The sequence below is a fragment of the Pleurodeles waltl genome, chromosome 2_1 (genome assembly GCF_031143425.1).
Source record: "Pleurodeles waltl isolate 20211129_DDA chromosome 2_1, aPleWal1.hap1.20221129, whole genome shotgun sequence".
Classification (NCBI taxonomy): domain Eukaryota; kingdom Metazoa; phylum Chordata; class Amphibia; order Caudata; family Salamandridae; genus Pleurodeles; species Pleurodeles waltl.
The window spans coordinates 31971067-31990142 of NC_090438.1; the positions used below are offsets into that span (position 1 = coordinate 31971067).

Genomic DNA, 19076 nt, shown 5'->3' on the forward strand with positions numbered 1-19076 from the left:
TCCACTCCTACAGGCTGAGCCACCGCTTTTGGGGAGATAACTGCTTACTAGTCTATGCAAAACATGCGTATCTACAGCGACAGATGCCATCGAACTGAAAATGTCACTTACCCAGTGTACATCTGTTCGTGGCATCAGTCGCTGTAGATTCGCATGTGCCCACCCGCCTCCCCGGGAGCCTGTAGCAGTTCGGAAGTTACCTTCAACTATTTGTATATATATCATTTCAACCTTAAATAAGTACATACTTAGTCACTCCATTGCATGGGCACTATTACTACAATTCAACTCCTACCTCACACTCTGCGGGGGAAAAACAATCGAAGATGGAGTCGACGCCCATGCGCAATGGAAACAAAAGGAGGAGTCACTCGGTCCCGTGACTCGAAAGACTTCTTCGAAGAAAAACAACTTGTAACACTCCGGCCCAACACCAGATGGCGAGCTATGCAAAACATGCGAATCTACAGCGATTGATGCCACGAACAGATGTACACTGGGTAAGTGACATTTTCATTTCTTAGTTTATTTTAAGAACCACAGGTTCAAGATTTACAAGTAATACTTCAAATGAAAGGTATTTCATGTAGGAACTTTAGGAACTTTGAATTAGCAAAATAGCATATACAGTTTTCACATAAATGACAGATAGTTATTTTAAAACTAGACAGTGCAATTTTCAACAGTTCCTGGGGGAGGTAAATGTTTGTTAGTTTTTGCAGGTAAGTAAACCACCTACGGGGTTCAAGTTTGGGTCCAAGGTAGCCCACCGTTGGGGGTTCAGAGTAACCCCAAAGTTACCACACCAGCAGCTCATGGCCGGTCAGGTGCAGATGTCAAAGTGGTGCCCAAAACGCATAGGCTTCAATGGAGAAGGGGGTGCCCCGGTTCCAGTCTGCCAGCAGGTAAGTACCCGCATCTTCAGAGGGCAGACCAGGGGGGTTTGTAGGGCACCGGGGGGGACACAAGTCCACACAGAAAGTACACCCTCAGCAGGGTGGGGGCGGCCGGGTGCAGTGTGCAAACACGCGTCGGGTTTTCAATAGGTTTCAATGAGAGACCAAGTGGTCTCTTCAGCGATGCAGGCAGGGGGGGGGCTCCTCGGGGTAGCCACCACCTGGGCAAGGGAGAGGGCCACCTGGGGGTCGCTCCTGCACTGGAGGTCGGATCCTTCAGGTCCTGGGGGCTGCGGGTGCAGTGTCCTTACCAGGCGTCGGGTTCTTAGAAACAGGCAGTCGCGGTCAGGGGGAGCCTCTGGATTCCCTCTGCAGGTGTCGCTGTGGAGGCTCAGGGGGGTCAACTCTGGCTACTCACGGGCTCACAGTCGCCAGGGAGTCCTCCCTGTAGTGTTGTTTCTCCCCAAGTCGAGCCGGGGGCGTCGGGTGCAGAGTGCAAAGTCTCACGCTTCCGGCGGGAAACGTGTTGTCTTTAAAAGTTGCTTCTTTGTTGCAAAGATGTTTCTTCTTTAGAGCAGAGCCGCTGTCCTCTGGAGTTCTTGGTCCTTTTAGATGCAGGGTAGTCCTCTGAGGCTTCAAAGGTCGCTGGACCCTGTGGAACGCGTCACTGTTGCAGTTTTTCTTGAAGTGGGGAGACAGGCCGGTAGAGATGGGGCCGAAGCAGTTGGTGTCTCCGTCTTCTCTGGAGGGCTTTCAGGTCAGCAGTCCTTCTTCGTCTTAAGTTGCAAGAATCTATCTTGCTGTGTTCTGGGAGCCCCTAAATACTCGATTTAGGGGTGTGTTTAGGTCTGGGAGGGGAGTAGCCAATGGCTACTGTCCTTGAGGGTGGCTACAAACTCTTTGTGCCTCCTCCCTGAGGGGAGGGGGGCACATCCCTATTCCTATTGGAGGAATCCTCCAAAATCAAGATGGAGGATTTCTAAAGGCAGGGGTCACCTCAGCTCAGGACCCCTTAGGGGCTGTACTGACTGGTGGGTGACTCCTCCTTGTTTTTCTCATTATCTCTCCTGGACTTGCCGCCAAAAGTGGGGGCTGTGTCCAGGGGGCAGGCATCTCCACTAGCTGGAGTGCCCTGGGGCATTGTAACACGAAGCCTGAGCCTTTGAGGCTCACTGCTAGGTGTTACAGTTCCTGCAGGGGGAGGTGTGAAGCACCTCCACCCAGAGCAGGCTTTTGTTTCTGTCCTCAGAGAGCACAAAGGCCCTCACCACATGGGGTCAGAAACTCGTCTCTCAGCAGCAGGCTGGCACAGACCGGTCAGTCCTGCACTGAACAATTGGGTAAAATACAGGGGGTATCTCTAAGATGCCCTATGTGTGCAATTTTTAATAAATCCAACACTGGCATCAGTGTGGGTTTATTATTCTGAGAAGTTTGATACCAAACTTCCCAGTATTCATTGTAGACATTATGGAGCTGTGGAGTTCGTTTTTGACAGACTCCCAGACCATATACTCTTATGGCTACCCTGCACTTACAATGTCTAAGGTTTTGCTTAGACACTGTAGGGGCATAGTGCTCATGCACCTATGCCCTCACCTGTGGTATAGTGCACCCTCCCTTAGGGCTGTGAGGCCTTCTAGAGGGGTGACTTACCTATGCCACAGGCAGTGTAAGGTTGGCATGGCACCCTGAGGGGAGTGCCATGTCGACTTAGTCATTTTCTCCCCAGCAGCACACACAAGCTGGCAAGTAGTGTGTCTGTGCTGAGTGAGGGGTCCCTAGGGTGGCATAAGACATGCTGCAGCCCTTAGAGACCTTCCCTGGCATCAGGGCCCTTGGTACCAGGGGTACCAGTTACAAGGGACTTACCTGGGTGCCAGGGTTGTGCCAATTGTGGAGACAACAGTACATTTTAGGTGAAAGAACACTGGTGCTGGGGCCTGGTTAGCAGGGTCCCAGCACACTTCTCAGTCAAGTCAGCATCAGTATCAGGCAAAAAGTGGGGGTAACTAGTCAACCACTTCTATTGGCCCAACATGTCCCAGAAGGTCAAGGAGTTTTGTGTCTCCTGTGCCACCTGTCAAGCCAGTGGTAAGACAGGTGGACACCCAAAGGCCCCCCTCATTCCACTTCCAGTGGTGGGGGTCCCTTTGAAAGAGTGGGTGTGGACATAGTGGGTCCACTTGAACCTCCCACAGCCTCAGGGAACCTGTACATACTAGTAGTAGTGGATCATGCTACTAGATACCCTGAAGCAATTCCCCTTAGGTCGACTACTGCCCCTGCAGTAGCCAAGGCACTCATTGGTATTTTTACCAGAGTGGGTTTTCCGAAGGAGGTGGTGTCTGACAGAGGTACCAACTTTACGTCAGCATACCTGAAACACATGTGGAATGAGTGTGGGGTGACTTACAAATTCCCCCACACCATACCATCCACAAACCAATGGTCTTGTTGAAAGATTTAACAAGACATTGAAAGGCATGATCATGGGGCTCCCTGAAAAACTCAAAAGGAGATGGGATGTCCTCTTGCCATGTCTACTTTTCGCCTACAGAGAGGTGCCTCAGAAGGGAGTAGGGTTTTCCCCCTTTGAACTTCTGTTTGGCCACCCTGTAAGGGGACAATTAGCTCTTGTGAAAGAAGGCTGGGAGAGACCTCTTCATGAGCCTAAGCAAGATATAGTGGACTATGTACTAGGCCTACGTTCAAGGATGGCAGAGTATATGGAAAAGGCAAGTAAAAACCCTGAGGCCAGCCAACAGCTCCAGAGGTTTTGGTATGACCAAAGGGCTGCAATGGTTGAATTTCAACCAGGGCAGAAAGTCTCGGTTTTGGAGCCTGTGGCTCCCAGGGCACTCCAGGACAAATGGAGTGGCCCTTACCCAGTGCTAGAGAAGAATAGTCAGGTCACCTACCTGGTAGACCTAGGCACTAGCAGGACCCCCAAGAGGGTGATCCATGTGAACCGCCTCAAGCTCTTCCATGATAGGGCAGATGTGAATTTGTTGATGGTAACAGATGAGGACCAGGAAGCTGAGAGTGAACCTCTCCCTGATCTCCTCTCCACAGACCCTAAAGATGGCTCAGTTGATGGAGTGATCTACTCAGACACCCTCTCTGGCCAACAGCAATCTGACTGTAGGAAGGTCCTGCAGCAGTTTGCTGAGCTCTTTTCCCTAACCCCTGGTCAGACACACCTGTGTACCCATGATGTGGACACAGGTGACAGCATGCCTGTCAAAAACAAAATTTTCAGACAGTCTGACCAAGTTAAGGAAAGCATCAAGGTGGAAGTCCACAAGATGCTGGAATTGGGAGTCATTGAGCACTCTGACTGCCCCTGGGCTAGCCCAGTGGTCTTAGTCCCCAAACCTCACACCAAAGATGGAAAGAGAGAGATGAGGTTTTGTGTGGACTACAGAGGACTTAATTCTGTCACCAAGACAGATGCCCATCCCATTCCAAGGGCGGATGAACTGATTGACAAACTAGGTGCTGCCAAATACTTAAGTACCTTTGACTTGACAGCAGGGTACTGGCAAATCAAAAATGGCACCAGGAGCAAAAGAAAAGACAGCATTCTCCACACCTGAAGGGCATTATCAGTTTACTGTTATGCCCTTTGGTTTAAAGAATGCCCCTGCCACCTTCCAAAGGTTGGTGAATCAAGTCCTTGCTGGCTTGGAGTCCTTTAGTGCAGCTTATCTTGACGATATTGCTGTCTTTAGCTCCAGCTGGCAGGATCACCTGGTCCACCTGAAGAAGGTTTTGAAGGCTCTGCAATCAGCAGGCCTCTCTATCAAGGCATCCAAATGCCAGATAGGGCAGGGAACTGTGGTTTACTTGGGTCACCTTGTAGGTGGAGGCCAAGTTCAGCCACTCCAGCCTAAGATCCAGACTATTCTGGACTGGGCAGCTCCAAAAACCCAGACTCTAGTCAGGGCATTCCTTGGCTTGACTGGGTACTACAGGAGGTTTGTGAAGGGATATGGATCTAGAGTGACAGCCCTCACAGAACTTACCTCCAAGAAAATGCCCAAGAAGGTAAACTGGACTGTAGAATGCCAACAGGCCTTTGACACCCTGAAACAAGCAATGTGCACAGCACCAGTTCTTAAAGCTCCAGATTACTCCAAGCAGTTCATTGTGCAGACTGATGCCTCTGAACATGGGATAGGGGCAGTTTTGCCCCAAACAAATGATGATGGCCTTGACCAGCCTGTTGCTTTCATTAGCAGGAGGTTACTCCCCAGGGAGCAGCGTTGGAGTGCCATTGAGAGGGAGGCCTTTGCTGTGGTTTGGTCCCTGAAGAAGCTGAGACCATACCTCTTTGGTACTCACTTTGTAGTTCAAACTGACCACAGACCTCTCAGATGGCTGATGCAAATGAAAGGTGAAAATCCAAAACTGTTGAGGTGGTCCATCTCCCTGCAGGGAATGGACTTTATAGTGGAACACAGACCTGGAACTGCCCATGCCAATGCAGATGGCCTTTCCAGGTTCTTCAACTTAGAAAATGAAGACTCTCTTGGGAAAGGTTAGTCTCATCCTCTTTCGTTTGGGTGGGGGGGGGGGGGGTGTAAGGAAATGCCTCCTTGGCATGGTTACCCCCTGACTTTTTGCCTTTGCTGATGCTAAGTTTTGTTTTGAAAGTGTGCTGAGGCCTGCTAATCAGGCCCCAGCACCAGTGTTCTTTCCCTAACCTGTACTTTTGTTTCCACACTTGGCACACCCTGGCATCCAGGTAAGTCCCTTGTAACTGGTACCCCTGGTACCAAGGGCCCTGATGCCAGGGAAGGTCTCTAAGGGCTGCAGCATGTCTTATGCCACCCTGGGGAACCCTCACTCAGTACAGACACACTGCTTGCCAGCTTGTGTGCGCTAGTGAAGACAAAACGACTAAGTCGACATGGCACTCCCCTCAGGGTGCCATGCCAACCTCACACTGCCTCGAGGTATAGATAAATCACCCCTCTAGCAGGCCTTACAGCCCTAAGGCAGGGTGCACTATACCATAGGTGAGGGCATAAGTGCATGAGCACTATGCCCCTACAGTGTCTAAGCAAAACCTTAGACATTGTAAGTGCAGGGTAGCCATAAGAGTATATGGTCTGGGAGTCTGTCATGCACGAACTCCACAGCACCATAATGGCTACACTGAAAACTGGGAAGTTTGGTATCAAACTTCTCAGCACAATAAATGCACACTGATGCCAGTGTACATTTTATTGATGCCCCAGAGGGCACCTTAGAGGTGCCCCCTGAAACCTTAACCAACTATCCGTGTAGGCTGACTAGTTTTAGCAGCCTGCCACACACCAGACATGTTGCTGGCCACATGGGGAGAGTGCCTTTGTCACTCTGTGGCTAGTAACAAAGCCTGTACTGGGTGGAGGTGCTTCGCACCTCCCCCTGCAGGAACTGTAACACCTGGCGGTGAGCCTCAAAGCCCCACCCCCTTTGTTACAGCACCACAGGGCACTCCAGCTATTGGAGTTGCCCGCCCCCTCTGGCCACGGCCCCACTTTTGGTGGCAAGGCCGGAGGAGATAATGAGAAAAACAAGGAGGAGTCACTGGCCAGTCAGGACAGCCCCTAAGGTGTCCTGAGCTGAGGTGCCTCTAACTTTTAGAAATCCTCCATCTTGCAGATAGCGGATTCCCCCAATAGGATTAGGGATGTGCCCCCCTCCCCTCAGGGAGGAGGCACAAAGAGGGTGTAGCCACCCTCAGGGCTAGTAGCCATTGGCTACTAACCCCCCAGACCTAAACACACCCCTAAATTCAGTATTTAGGGGCTCCCCAGAACCTAGGAACTCAGATTCCTGCAACCTAAGAAGAAGAGGACTGCTGAACTGAAAAACCCTGCAGAGAAGACAGAGACACCAACTGCTTTGGCCCCAGCTCTACCGGCCTGTCTCCCCACTTCTAAAGACACTGCACCAGCGACGCGTTCCACAGGGACCAGCGACCTCTGAAGCCTCAGAGGACTGCCCTGCATCTAGAAGGACCAAGAACTCCCGAGGACAGCGGCTCTGTTCACCAAAGACTGCAACTTTGCAACAAAGAAGCAACTTTGAAACAACTCGCGTTTCCCGCCGGAAGCGTGAGACTTGGCACTCTGCACCCGACGCCCCTGGCTCGACTTGTGGGGAACAATCACTTCAGGGAGGACTCCCCGGCGACTGCGAGACCGTGAGTAGCCAGAGTTGACCCCCCTGAGCCTCCACAGCGACGCCTGCAGAGGGAATCCCGAGGCCCCCCCTGACCGCGACTGCCTGCTTCAAAGACCCGACACCTGGTAAAGGCACTGCATCCGCAGCCCCTAGGACCTGAAGGATCCTACCTCCAGTGCAGGAGCGACCCCCAGGTGGCCCTCTCCTTTGCCCAGGTGGTGGCTAACCAGAGGAGCCCCCCCCCTTGCCTGCCTGCATCGCTGAAGCGACCCCTTGGTCTCCCATTGATTCCTATTGAGAACCCAACGCTTGTTTGCACACTGCACCCAGCTGCCCCCGTGCTGCTGAGGGTGTACTTTCTGTGTGGACTTGTGTTCCCCCCGGTGCCCTACAAAACCTCCCTGGTCTGCCCTCCGAAGACGCGGGTACTTACCTGCTGGCAGACTGGAACCGGGGCACCCCCTTCTCCATTGAAGCCTATGCGTTTTGGGCACCACTTTGACCTCTGCACCTGACCGGCCCTGAGCTGCTGGTGTGGTAACTTTGGGGTTGCTCTGAACCCCCAACGGTGGGCTACCTTGGACCCAAACTTGAACCCCGTAGGTGGTTTACTTACCTGCAAAAACTAACAAACACTTACCTCCCCCAGGAACTGTTGAAAATTGCACTAAGTATCTAGTTTTAAAATAGCTATGTCATTTATGTGAAAACTGTATATGCTATTTTGCTAATTCAAAGTTCCTAAAGTACCTACCTGAAATACCTTTCATTTGAAGTATTACTTGTAAATCTTGAACCTGTGTTTTCTATACAAAAACCTATTGGCCTGAAATTATCTCTGAGTGTGTGTTCCTCATTTATTGCCTGTGTGTGTACAACAAATGCTTAACACTACCCTCTGATAAGTCTACTGCTCGACCACACTACCACAAAATAGAGCATTAGAATTATCTCTTTTTGCCATTATCCTACCTCTAAGGGGAACCCTTGGACCCTGTGCATACTATTCCTTACTTTGAAATAGTGCATACAGAGCCAACTTCCTACACATAAGCACTTGTACTCCTATGCAGATGTCAACATATTGTAGATCTCATGTTGCTCCTTCATGTGATAACAATGGACTGCCGTCCTTTTACGCCCTTTTTTTCCTTTGCTTTGTTTCTTGTTGATGCTTACGTGAGCCACACTAAGAACCACACATTCTGATTATGCTACATTGCCGACCACCTGAACATGATGTGTTGAGGTATTAATGTTGCATGCACTGCTGCAATGATTGAATCACTATCAATGCACTTGTGTATCGAAACTCCATAAAATTGGTTTAAAAAAATCAGATATGGCCCCATGGGGAAGCCTCCAGGTGAAGAAGGGTCAGGAACTATATGGTCCATCATTGTGCTTGGTAAGCTCTGTGTGTTTTATCCATGCATTTATGTTGGTAAAGGCCAAGCAGTGGTCCAACCATGGCCAGGATCCATGACCCCTGGGACCAAATTTTCCCTTCTGTTTAAGGGATTGTCTCACTCTCCAGATACCTATGAGGTCATGATCTCCCATATAATTCTAATATAACTTTTGCAGAAATCTTGCTATGTCCGTATACATTTGTCTAAGGCTGGGTCCGCTTAGGTGTTAGGACCCACCCCCCTTTGGCTCCTGAGGAGAACGCGTTAACGGTGTATTCAAAACCTCAGTGTAGATGTGTGGGTCATCCGTGTTAGGGCCATAAGTGTTGACCAAGTTTGAACGATGTGACATGTACCATACAGAAAGTCCTGAACTATTACATGTGTGTGCAGAGGTTTTGAAATTATACCCCTTCTTAATGAGGATCATGAACCCCCACCCTTAATGATGCTTATCTCGGGGACTCCCATTTTCTAGCTACGCTGTCCTCCCGGGCACATTCAAATGCATTTCTTAAGTTATTTCTGTTTGGTGGTGGGCTAAGTATGATAAGACCATTAGTGTATTCCCAGGGTTATTCAGTCCTCCCACGTTCCAGGAAACCATAGAGAGTGTTGATGCCCCAATTCTTTCCCCGGGGCCTGTCCCTAGATTACCCATATGCATGTTACTTTCCACTGTGTAGCATCTTACGTGTCCATGTCCTCTTATATCATGGTATTTTAGTGATATGTGCCAGTAATGTATCCTGCGGTAATGTCAGCATAAAGTATCAATGGGCTCCACTGCCCTTTTTTTTTTTTTTTAGAAACTGACAGCTCCCAACAGCGCTAGGGGCATGGTCCCACACATAGTCCTCCAACCTGCCTGTGTTCATGGATTCTGGTATGCCCAGCATTGTTAAGTTGCTACAACTTGTCTGGGCCTCTAAATCTTATATTTTTTCCTCTTACAGCAAAAAGCATTTTTTCCATAATGCATACTTTCTCACGGGTCTACTGCAACCTGTCCTTCGTGTCAGATACTCGTCGCTCCGCTGTTGTAAGGTGTCATATCGTTGAGTTTCACAGCCATACGTTCCATCACAGCTGCATCAGCGTCTTTTTGGTGTGCTTAGTTTCAAATGGCAAACATGTTTGTTTGTGATCGCTTTCCCCATTGATGTGTAAGTAGTTGGGATTGACGAGTGTGCCTCCAAAGCCCCTGCACAGCACAGGTTTTATCTTCCACACTGTGATCCTACAGGTCATGCCCAGTATCTTGATGTCCTACGAATCTCACAGCCCATGCACTGGCCAGAGATGTATTCCAGCAGGATCTCTGACTAGGGAATTGTTTATGCATAAATGTATCTCTTTCAATAGGGCACAGCGATTAAGGACAGTGTCATATGTGGGTCATTGGGCACAGGACGACATCCTCAGGGCCGCCATGACCCCTGCCCCAGGCTCACTCAGGTGCTGGTGTTAGTCAACAATGGCGGCTTCCTCACTCCGAAGCATCACATTAGGAGCTTATATTAAGCCTTGGGCCGTGGACCCTTTCTTTTCAGTGTTCAACAAGGCAGTGATCAACAACCATGATGGCATACACTCACATGCAAGCTGTGGACCACACACAGCCTCCTCCACCTCATAACCAAGTCCCGGTGGCTTTTCTACCACTTAGGCCATCCACGCTGGCCTAGGATAGAGCGGAGTCAGACCACCCACAGGTTTGCCCATCCACTTCTCAGTCTCGCCGCAGTTCAGATCCTACGCTTAGCCTGCTCCGCTCGTGGCATCTGGCGGCTCCAGTAGTGAACGGTTGAGGCCCAATGCTGCGCTTCACTCCAGCAGACAGAGGTCCTTGATGAAGGTAATTTAAGGCAGAGCAAGGCTCATCATTGGAATCTTCTGCCGCCGTTTGTGATAGAGGGCACAGCTGCATTCGGATTCAATGTCCTTGTCGCATTTCCCCTGATAAATCTGTTGGCTTATGGCTCTGACCTCCAGAGTCACTTCAGTGTGCGCCCATTTTGGATTGTGGCTTTTTTAGCACCCCCTGTCAGATGCTTATTTTTTAAGTGTTCTTTGGTCTGGTTAATAGGAGGAACCTGACTGTATTTTATGGATGATAAGTAGTTGGCAGTGATATGGTGGGAGAACAGGGAGATGACTGCCATTCACCCTGTGTTCTGTTTGGATCTGAGTGGAAGTGACACTGTACCTTAGTTGGGAATACGTGGTGTTAGACCAGCGGCCTGAATGGGGAGAGGAGGTGCCCTATGTAGGAAGAGATAGTAAGGGGTACTGTGTTGTGCTGGTGGACAGCTGGGGTGTGACATTTTCCCTAAGCCCTGGGTGGGAAGGCATGTGAGCATTGGTGTCCTTGGACCGTTTTGGAAATAGGTAGTATTGCACTGTGCTTGGAACACAACGGAGTTAGGGGGGTTGTAGTCCATCATGTGCTTGCAAGTTCATTTTCTGTGGATGTGATCATGATTCTGTGTGTGTGTGAAATAGTTGAATATCTGTGTGATTTATTGGCCTTTTTTGTTACCACCTTTAATGAAGAGAGATGTATTGTACTGTTCATTCTCTGTGCGTCTTTTCATGCTCTGCTTAGCTTATGCAGCCTAGGCCATACACACGTCCGTATGTAATAGTTTGTGGGGTTTTGCAGTTGGGCTAATACCAGAGGGATGCTGAGCTGGTTGGTTGCTGTGAATTGTGGGATATAATTTGCCTACAAATTAGTTTCCTAATGAAGAGCCCTCTCATCTTTTACCAGAATGTGTCCTGACTCCTGATTATTCAAGAATCAATGCTCTTTTCTATAAAGAGTACAGTTGTGCAGTAGTATTTGATGTACTGAATGTCTCTTGGTTTCATTACAGATTTTATCAAGGACGCCGCACCTTGGATGACCAACGACAGATTGGCCGCTGGGACCGCTGCACAGGCAAGACTGGAAGATGGAGAGGAAATCTGATCTCTAAAATTGTTCAGTCTGGTTGTGCATATGATAACAAAACGGTGTCTCCTGTGGTCCGCCAGACCCTTCAGCATTGGGGCTACCGCTTGACGCCTGAAGACTACGAACAGGGTGCCAAAAAAGCCAGGAAGAGGATGAAATAGAGGGAGCCAGTACCCTGATCCCATAGGGTGGGACGTTTCCCTGCAGTAACACAGAATCTGCTGACACTCAATGATTTGTTTCCCGTGTTTAGCACCACAAGCTCTGTCTGTGTCTTGCTAAAGACATAACAGAGTAACATCGGCCTCTCTTTGAAAATACATTTTTCTGTTTCACTTTGAACATCCACTTGCACATGATAACACAACTGTTTATCCATACAGTGGCGCCACAATTTCCCTGCAGGCCGTACGTTATAGCACTCTGACACAGATCCACCTGGCTGCAAGGTGTTACCTAATAGTCTTTTCAGACCCACTTACCAGAACTAACCAGTTGACATGAAGTGAAATACAAAGTGTATATGGCTGTTTCTAAAAGGTGACCTTCCCTGGGGTCTTCTGAACACATTTGGTTTCTTTGTTTTGTTAGGTACTATGGTAATGTGCAGGGCTGAAGGCTAATTCAGGACTCACTTCACTCTTTTAATTTTGTTGCTTGCATCATCTTTTGTAGAATCGTTGTAGTTCTGCTTTGTAGTATTATCTCCCATTACCTACCATTCTTTGTGACTTGACTTTGTAGGAGTAGCCTGTGTGATTGACAAAGGCTAGTCACCCTGTGAAGCTTTTGTATTTCACGAGCTTATTGGTGCTAGCCAAAGAAAATGCACCAGTGTCCCTATAATATGCACCAATGTCCCTATAAACACCAATGCGTTTATAGGGAGCAATTCTGGGAATTCTCAAAGTACTCAGGGTTGGGATAGAATCCTGCAAGGTGGGGATATGTATTTGTTCATAGGATGCGCAGCTGTAGACACACAAGCTTTAAATACTCCTTTTAAGTTTTAAAAGTAAATTTATCAAATAGGAAAATAAAAAGAACAAAATAGTAGGTTTACAATATGATATAAGAACAATGTAATCAACACAATTGAATAATAAAATAGTACAGTAAAATATTGATAACTATATGTAGAAAATAGGATAAGGGAAAAGAAGGTAAGAAAAGGAAAAACCGTGCTTCTCATGTTATTAAAATTAGTACAATCTTAAACAGTGGTAACATTTCAGAGAGTGTAGAGTACATGATATTAAATAAACAAGTACATAAACATATTACTATTGGTGTAGAAGATCTACTAAGGCAATGATGTACTCAAGGAGGTTTTGTACTTCTTCATATAAGGGTTGATGATAGGGTAATCTTTAACACTGAGGAGTCTAGGAAAATAGTTATTGGAGACCAAAGTGCATTTCGCTTGATAGCAAGAGCGATTGCCCTACCCACTCTATGATTATAGCAAACCCTATACCACCATGCTTGAAAGGAAATATGTAAAGCATTTTCCAGTTTTTACTAATTTGTTGAAATGTGACAGTGTAAAAGAGAAACTAGATTCATTAACTTTTTCCCAAAACCAAACCATAAAAGTGCAGAGAATAGAAATTTCCAATGTATCTGATCACATGCTTTCTCAGCATCCAAGGTGGTGGCTATTAAGGCATGTTTATAAGTTTTAGATTTACTCAAACTGTCACAGAAAAGTCTTGTATTGTCAGAAAGGTGTCTGCCTTTAACAAAACCAGACTGTTCGCAGCCAATTAAATTTTGAGGAGAGGGTCAAGGCGGGATGCCAGAATCTTTTATAATCAGAATTAACCAAGGACATGGGTCTATAATTTATGCATAGCTTGTGATCCTTATTATATTTTAGAATAAGACATATCAAGGCTTCTTGAAACGTCCTGGCAGCCGAATTAGAAGAAGTGAAAAGTAAATAGTCAATGTGATTCTTTTTTTATTTGAATTAATAGCAGTATGAATATCTTTAGTTGTGATATCAGAATCAAGGGAAGAAAAATGTGTGGTGGAATCAAATTTTTTATGTATAGAATAGAGATAGGAGTTAATCTCAGAAAATACACGTTCTAATTCTGGTATATAAAGATTTTAATGGAATTTATTAAATTTGTTAAGAATATCAGTGTCTTTGATAAGAGGAATGGAGTCCTCTTTTTAAATGAATTCTATTTTAATTTGTGCTTTTTTAATTTTAAGATAGTTTGCTAACAGTTTATCTGTCTTGTTTTGACTGCTATAGTATGTCAGCTAGATTTAAGAAGATATGAGGAAGCATCTTCCTTGGAAAGTTTATTGAAATCAAATTTGGCTTTACTCAACAGGTCTTTGAGTTGGTTGTGAAATAAGATTGTTCTAAGGATTTAATAGATTTCATGTGTTTTAACACTTTTTTTGAACTTGTTTTCTTTTTGGTGGAAACATAAGTGATGATAAAATCTCTAGAAGCAGCTTTGAAAGAGTCCTAAATGGTCTGAAATGATAAGTCGGGAGATTCATTCGAAGCAAACAATTCTGTTATAAGTGTATCAAAAAGTTGTTTAAAAACAGTATCCAATAAAAGGGATATTTTAAAACGCATATGCCTAACTTTTGGAGGAATGGGAAGAACATCAAGATACCGCTGCATGGTCAGAAATAAATTGGTACCTATTTCAGCTCGCAAGGTATGTTGAGAATAAAGGTTTAGAAACAAAGATGTAATAAGGAGAGAAACATACAGGTGAAAAAAACGTCATTTCTTGTAAACAGGGGTTGCAAATTCTCCAGGAGTCAATGAATGATCTTTGTGTGATGGCTGTAGAGAATTGTTTGTGAATGGAGGAGGGGACAAAAGATGATTTGGAGGAAAGTTCTAGAAAAGGATCCATTACAAGATTACAGTCCCCACGTAAACTAAGTAATCATCAGACATAGACATGAGTTTACATGTAATCGAGGGCCAAAATTTATCAGCCTGAGTGGGTGCATAGATATTGAATATAGATATTGGTATCTTGTTTATTTGTAGCCTCAGAAGAAGCCACCAACCTTCTTGATCTAATTCTTGTGAAAATGAAGTGACATTTAAAGATCTTTTACAAAGAAATACAACTCCACTACATTTCCTGTTACCAGGTGAGGAAAATATGTATCCAATTTCTAACTAGTTTTTTGGTCTCTAATTCAGTAACATGAGTTTATTGCAGCAAAGTAATATCAGCCTTCAATTTGGCTAAATGAGTAAGAACGCTCTGTCGCTTACTAGGCAAACCTAACGCTTTTACATTCAGAGTAATGATACTCAAAGTCATAGATATAAAATTACAATTAAATAAACATACTCTACAAGTGAATAATAACAAGCATATACATTCCTTATTTGAATAACAAATTAAGCAATGCATTTCTCAGCAGAAAGAGAAGTACAAAAGGAAAAATAAATGCAATGAAAGAGAGAAAAAGTAAACAAGTAAATATAAAAAATAGAAGAGATAAAAGTAAGTGTGAAAAAAGAGGAATAGAATAAGATCCAAGTATAGAAATAAGAATTTGGAAAGCATGTAAGAAATAAGTATAGTGACAGGGACAAAATAAGACAAAAGACATGCAAAATACCAGGACAAAATAATTGGGAGTGGTGCGACCACAAAAGGGAAGATGACAACAGCCGGGCTCCAGAGGCAGCCAGGAAGGAAGACATCCAGACCATGGGTATGGGGATAAAAAAAGAGTTTGCGGTACACAACACAGAAAGAATTATCTAAGCAATAAAGACCAAGAAAAAGGAGAACTCATTATTATCTCATACAAAATGTATCCATAAAAGACAAGTAAAACACAACAAACAATAAGTTAACCAAAAAATTAAACATATACAAACAAAAACATGAGACATTGAGAGAAAGTTATATAATGCATTCAAGTAAAAAAAATTTAGAAGTGTGCTTTGTTTCCATTTTACAGTTATCAAAACATTCCTGCAGCAAAAAGGGTTCTTCATATGTCGTCGTTTTGTTGTGGTATGTTACGTTAAAGAAACACAGTTGAAAAGAAATCTGGCTCCAAGTGAACGTAGTGCAGGACGCATGTCGAGATATCTCTTCCTCCTGTCTGCTGTGGCTTTAGCCAGATCTTAAATAAAAAACACTGAGTTTCCTGGGCAAGTAATACGTCCTTTGGTTTTAGCTGCCTTGATCACTCTAAGGAGATCTTGCTATTCTGGAACAAATATTATGACATCCTGAGGCTTTTGTGATGAAGAGGCATGCTGGGATCAATGACCAAGCCTATGAGCACAAGGTACAATGAGCTTTATGGATTCAGGCAAGTCCAAAGTTATTGGAAGGAAATTTTCGAAAAAAGGGAATAGGTTAAGAACATTTAGGCCCTCATTACAACCCTGGCGGTCGGTGTTAAAGCAGCAGTAAGACCGCCAACAGGCCGGCGGTAAAAAAAAGGGAATGACGACCATGGCTGAAACCGCCAACATAGACAGCCACTTTAACACTCCGACCGCCATGGCGGTACAAACAAACAGCATGGCGGCCACCGCCAACAGACAGACGGAAGATGTAGGAAGTTGGCTCTGTATGTGCTATTTCAAAGTAAGGAATAGCATGCACAGAGTCCAAGGGTTCCCCTTAGAGGTAAAATAGTGGTAAAAATAGATAATACTAATGCTCTATTTTGTGGTAGTGTGGTGGAGCAGTAGGCTTATCCAAGGAGTAGTGTTAAGCATTTGTTGTACATACACATAGACAATAAATGAGGTACACACACTCGGAGACAAATCCAGCCAATAGGTTTTGTATAGAAAAATATATTTTCTTAGTTTATTTTAAGAACCACAGGTTCAAATTTAACATGTAATATCTTGTTTGAAAGGTATTGCAGGTAAGTACATTAGGAACTTTGAATCATTTCAATTGCATGTATACTTTTCAAGTTATTCACAAATAGCTATTTCAAAAGTGGACACTTAGTGCAATTTTCACAGTTCCTGGGGGAGGTAAGTTTTTGTTAGTTTTACCAGGTAAGTAAGACACTTACAGGGTTCAGTTCTTGGTCCAAGGTAGCCCACCGTTGGGGGTTCAGAGCAACCCCAAAGTTACCACACCAGCAGCTCAGGGCCGGTCAGGTGCAGAGTTCAAAGTGGTGCCCAAAACGCATAGGCTATAATGGAGAGAAGGGGGTGCCCCGGTTCCGGTCTGCTTGCAGGTAAGTACCCGCGTCTTCGAAGGGCAGACCAGGGGGGTTTTGTAGGGCACCGGGGGGGGACACAAGCCCACACAGAAATTTCACCCTCAGCGGCGCGGGGGCGGCCGGGTGCAGTGTTAGAACAAGCGTCGGGTTCGCAATGTAAGTCAATGAGAGATCAAGGGATCTCTTCAGCGCTGCAGGCAGGCAAGGGGGGGCTTCCTCGGGGAAACCTCCACTTGGGCAAGGGAGAGGGACTCCTGGGGGTCACTTCTGCAGTGAAAGTCCGGTCCTTCAGGTCCTGGGGGCTGCGGGTGCAGGGTCTTTTCCAGGCGTCGGGACTTAGGTTTCAGAGAGTCGCGGTCAGGGGAAGCCTCGGGATTCCCTCTGCAGGCGGCGCTGTGGGGGCTCAGGGGGGACAGGTTTTGGTACTCACAGTCGTAGAGTAGTCCGGGGGTCCTCCCTGAGGTGTTGGTTCTCCATCAGCCGAGTCGGGGTCGTCGGGTGCAGTGTTGCAAGTCTCACGCTTCTTGCGGGGAGTTGCAGGGTTCTTTAAAGCTGCTTCTTGAAACAAAGTTGCAGTCTTTTTGGAGCAGGTCCGCTGTCCTCGGGAGTTTCTTGTCGTCGTCGAAGCAGGGCAGTCCTCAGAGGATTCAGAGGTCGCTGGTCCCTTTGGAAGGCGTCGCTGGAGCAGAGTTCTTTGGAAGGCAGGAGACAGGCCGGTGAGTTTCTGGAGCCAAGGCAGTTGTTGTCTTCTGGTCTTCCTCTGCAGGGGTTTTCAGCTGGGCAGTCTTTCTTCTTGTTGTTGCAGGAATCTAATTTTCTAGGGTTCAGGGTAGCCCTTAAATACTAAATTTAAGGGCGTGTTTAGGTCTGGGGGGTTAGTAGCCAATGGCTACTAGCCCTGAGGGTGGGTACACCCTCTTTGTGCCTCCTCCCAAGGGGAGGGGGTCACATTCCTATCCCTATTGGGGGAATCCTCCTTCTTCAAGATGGAGGATTTCTAAAAGTCAGAGGCACCTCAGCTCAGGACACCTTAGGGGCTGTCCTGACTGGCCAGTGACTCCTCCTTGTTTTTCTCATTATCTCTCCTGGACTTGCCGCCAAAAGTGGGGGCTGGGTCCAGGAGGCGGGCATCTCCACTAGCTGGAGTGCCCTGGGGCATTGTAACACGAAGCTTGAGCCTTTGAAGCTCACTGCTATGTGTTACAGTTCCTGCAGGGGGGAGGTGTGAAGCACCTCCACCCAGAGCAGGCTTTGTTTCTGTCCTCAGAGAGCACAAAGGCTCTCACCGCATGAGGTCAGACACTCGTCTCTCAGCAGCAGGCTGGCACAGACCAGTCAGTCCTGCACTGAACAATTGGCTAAAATACAGGGGGTATCTCTAAGATGCCCTCTGTGTGCATTTTTTAATAAATCCAACACTGGCATCCGTGTGGGTTTATTATTCTGAGAAGTTTGATACTAAACTTCCCAGTATTCAGTGTAGCCATTATGGAGCTGTGGAGTTCGTTTTTGACAGACTCCCAGCCCATATACTCTTATGGCTACCCTGCACTTACAATGTCTAAGGTTTTGCTTAGACACTGTAGGGGCATAGTGCTCATGCACATATGCCCTCACCTGTGGTATAGTGCACCCTGCCTTAGGGCTGTAAGGCCTACTAGAGGGGTGACTTACCTATGCCACAGGCAGTGGGAGGTTGGCATGGCACCCTGAGGGGAGTGCCATGTCGACTTAGTCATTTTCTCCCCATCAGCACACACAAGCTGGCAAGCAGTGTCTGTGCTGAGTGAGGGGTCCCTAGGGTGGCATAAGACATGCTGCAGCCCTTAGAGACCTTCCTTGGCATCAGGGCCCTTGGTACCAGGGGTACCAGTTACAAGGGACTTACCTAGGTGCCAGGGTTGTGCCAATTGTGGAAACAATGGTACATTTTAGGTGAAAGAACACTGGTGCTGGGGCCTGGTTAGCAGGGTCCCAGCACACTTCTCAGTCAAGTCAGCATCAGTATCAGGCAAAAAGTGGGGGGGTAACTGCAACAGGGAGCCATTTCTTTACACAAGCCCCCCCCCAGCCCACAGGCCAGGAGACTCAGCCAAAGCTGGGAGAGTCTTCCTAGTCTGTCAGGCGAGGAAGAGTAGAGGAAATAGGCTGGTTTGTTGCAGGGCCTACTCTGCCTTACATTCTCCTGTTCAGGTCATTCCCTCTGGGGAACTGACCCACTTCCACAGTGATAGGACCTAGTCTGAACTGCCTCTTGTCTGTGCTTTTTATGTCTTCACCCATTCTCCCTATTTTGGGGTTAGAGGTATCCACCTCTGCTAATCTTATCTTAGCCAGGGTCACCCCTAGCTTACCCAAAGAGGTTACCCAGAGCTGGAGTAACCCCACCATGACCAACAGGGTCAGGGGGCCTAACTTGCT

At 46.7% G+C, this 19076-nt stretch overlaps 1 protein-coding gene across 3 annotated transcripts in view; it reads left to right on the top strand.

Annotated features, from left to right (window-relative positions):
* The window catches only part of LOC138260668 (uncharacterized), a 69172-nt gene extending 54004 nt beyond the window's left edge, over nucleotides 1-15168 (top strand). For all 3 annotated transcript variants that reach the window (XM_069209181.1, XM_069209188.1, XM_069209182.1), the window contains one exon: nucleotides 11368-15168. In XM_069209181.1, coding sequence (XP_069065282.1) covers nucleotides 11368-11608 — 241 coding nt within the window. In that variant the 3' untranslated portion in view covers nucleotides 11609-15168. The remainder of the gene's footprint in view (nucleotides 1-11367) is intronic.
* Nucleotides 15169-19076: the final 3908 nt, after the last annotated feature.